This window comes from Penaeus vannamei, chromosome 13 (assembly GCF_042767895.1).
Source record: "Penaeus vannamei isolate JL-2024 chromosome 13, ASM4276789v1, whole genome shotgun sequence".
Taxonomy (NCBI): Eukaryota; Metazoa; Arthropoda; class Malacostraca; order Decapoda; family Penaeidae; genus Penaeus; species Penaeus vannamei.
Window position 1 is genome coordinate 6,223,752 of NC_091561.1, and position 2,635 is coordinate 6,226,386.

The 2,635-nt window shown below is 34.3% G+C and overlaps 1 protein-coding gene across 1 annotated transcript in view; it reads right to left on the reverse strand.

Annotated features, from left to right (window-relative positions):
• The window catches only part of LOC113802562 (cuticle protein CP14.6), a 1,733-nt gene extending 915 nt beyond the window's left edge, over positions 1 to 818 (reverse strand). Inside the window, exon 1 of the mRNA XM_027353166.2 lies at positions 695 to 818. Within this exon, the coding sequence (XP_027208967.2) occupies positions 695 to 796 (102 nt within the window). The 5' untranslated portion in view covers positions 797 to 818. The remainder of the gene's footprint in view (positions 1 to 694) is intronic.
• Positions 819 to 2,635: the final 1,817 nt, after the last annotated feature.

Below are 2,635 nucleotides of genomic sequence, written 5' to 3' on the forward strand. Positions count from 1 at the left end.
ATAACTGAACTGTGAAAGTGTCTCAATAATAGTGTTCGACGTCGAGGTTCAGTCTATTTGGTCCGAGTTTTCTGTGTTGTTGTTATCCGAATCACTACTTCAGTTACACTTTTAAAAATGAGTTTATATAAATTTCCAAGGTGTACAAGTAAAATATATATATATATATATATATATATATATATATATATATATATATATATATATATATATATATATATATATATATATATATATATATACACACACACACATATATAGTGAAGAGGAAAATCCTTTTCATTATAATAATAATATGAGGTCCTCGGCCAGAGCCCTACCACAGAACTGTAACATAGTGTCCATATTTCAAAGTCTTGAGCACAAACACAACATTCACAAAGGCTTAACCACCATGCAGGCGTTCATGAGCACGGCCACCATTTCACGAATAAGATCACCAAATTCTTTTTGATGTGACAGGAGCACCAGGCTTTATAACAGGCTAGGCCACGGTCCACTGGAAGAATGCAGGAGCCTCGTGGTGTAAATATCACCACCAGCCACACCGCCCCGTGTCATTCTCTGGCGCTGTCACATCCGGTGGGCGAGGCAGCTGCGGATACCAGGGAACGAGCGAGGGAGGAAAAGCTACAGAGGCAGAAAACAAGAATAAACAGAATCGGGTCTTTGCTTGTGACCCTAGCGAACTCACGAGCTTCATGTTGAGTGCTGTAGCGAGACACTGATGCCAGGTGCCATGCCCCTCAAGCTTATATAGTCCCCCAGGCCTGCAGCCACCACCGTGCCTAGTCATACCTTAGAGGGGCCGAGGGGGAGGGGACTCAGGGAGGGGGAGGAACGCCCTTGGCAGTCAACCCTTCACTCCTGCCCTACATCCTGACCCTGGATAAATCAGACCACTAGTCCTAGCCTTCAAGGTGGACACTCTCGTCCTTACTTATCTCGTCCACTTAATCTAGGGAGATCCAGCGACACTCCTACAAATTCAAATGAACTCTGTCGCGAGGTTCGGGCCAGGGAACTTTAATCGCTGTCTGGCGATCGCCTTTGAGTAAGGGAACGCCTATTCAGCAATAAATTAGACGACGAAGATTAGCAGGTGAGATATGTCCTGGTCGACAGGTTTGTCACCTGGGTTAGTAAGGGACTCGCTCTCTCCGACGAGACAAGGTTGTCGAAATACCTTCATAATTTAATTCATTTATGTAGTGCTCAGTTAATGATCCTCCCCTTGGTGTCACTGTTATGTTGCAAGTATTGCTGCAATAATTCTGCTAGCATCGCCAGAACTTTAAAAGTCATTTGGTTGTGATAGCCATGTTAATCCATTTGTGAATATAGAAATGAAATTATAACAGTGATGAAACTAATGAAACTGACGATGATAATGATCAATATGTTTTTCATTATTGTAATGAGAAAGATAAAGATAATATGAATAAAGATAAGTAGAATGAAATTAAAAATCATGATAGAATAATAACAACGATGGTGATGATAATGGCATTAATATTAATAATCATGACATTTTCACATAAAGCACCTACGATATTTTGCATAAAGGTCATTATCGTTTATATTACTAATACAGTATTATGAGCAGTACTATTACTACGTCTACTATTATCATCATAAATGTAATTAATATCACTGTTGATACTAATATAGTGCATGTGATAAAGATAATAATTTTTATAAGCATGATAATGAAAACATTAGTGGTAATTATAAAACTAATAAAATTATTTTTAAAAATGTAAATATAAAACATGATTATATTATGGCAATTGCAATAGTATCAAAACTGACTCGAATATAAATAAAGATAATAAAGTTAATAGTAGTAATAAACAGTTTTCATGATAATAATTATCAAACAATAACAAATATACATTAACAGTAATAGTGGTAATAATGTCAATCATAATATAATAAGTCAAAATAATAGTAATAACAATTATAGTGGTAATGATAGTATTAATACCAATTCTAATAGCAGTAGTGATCACAAAAAGAATACTAATGTGGATGATAATGAATATAATAATACTTATGATAACGATGATGATAACTGATTATACTTGAATCGTTAATGAAAATCATTATCCTCATCTTTATCACCCTCATCCGCATCACGATTATTATACATATATTAAAATAATTGTGTTGACATTACACCCCCCCCCCCACACAAAAAAAAAAATAACTGTCATTATCAATAATAACGAAAATTATTTTGGTGATCCTGATAGTTCTTAACTTGCAGATTTTTTTTTTTTTATGTAACTTCCATTATCATTATGATCACTTTTATTATTGTTGATGTCATCATGGTTATCACTTTTTTTGTTGTAATTGCTGTTTTCATCGCCATTAACACAGTAACCATGATGGTTATTATTGACATCATGAGTAATTCGTCACATTCTCATCTTTATAAACATATATAACACAGTTCATAGATTTATTTAATCTAATAATTAGTGATGACAATCCTAACTACACTCTCGTTGTGTAATAGACGATTCTGACTAATTTTTGGATTGATTTTTTTAGATAACTTTTTGAGGTAACTGTACCAAAATTCGAATTTGTTAAAAGAAATATATAATTTTGGATTTGATTTACGTTT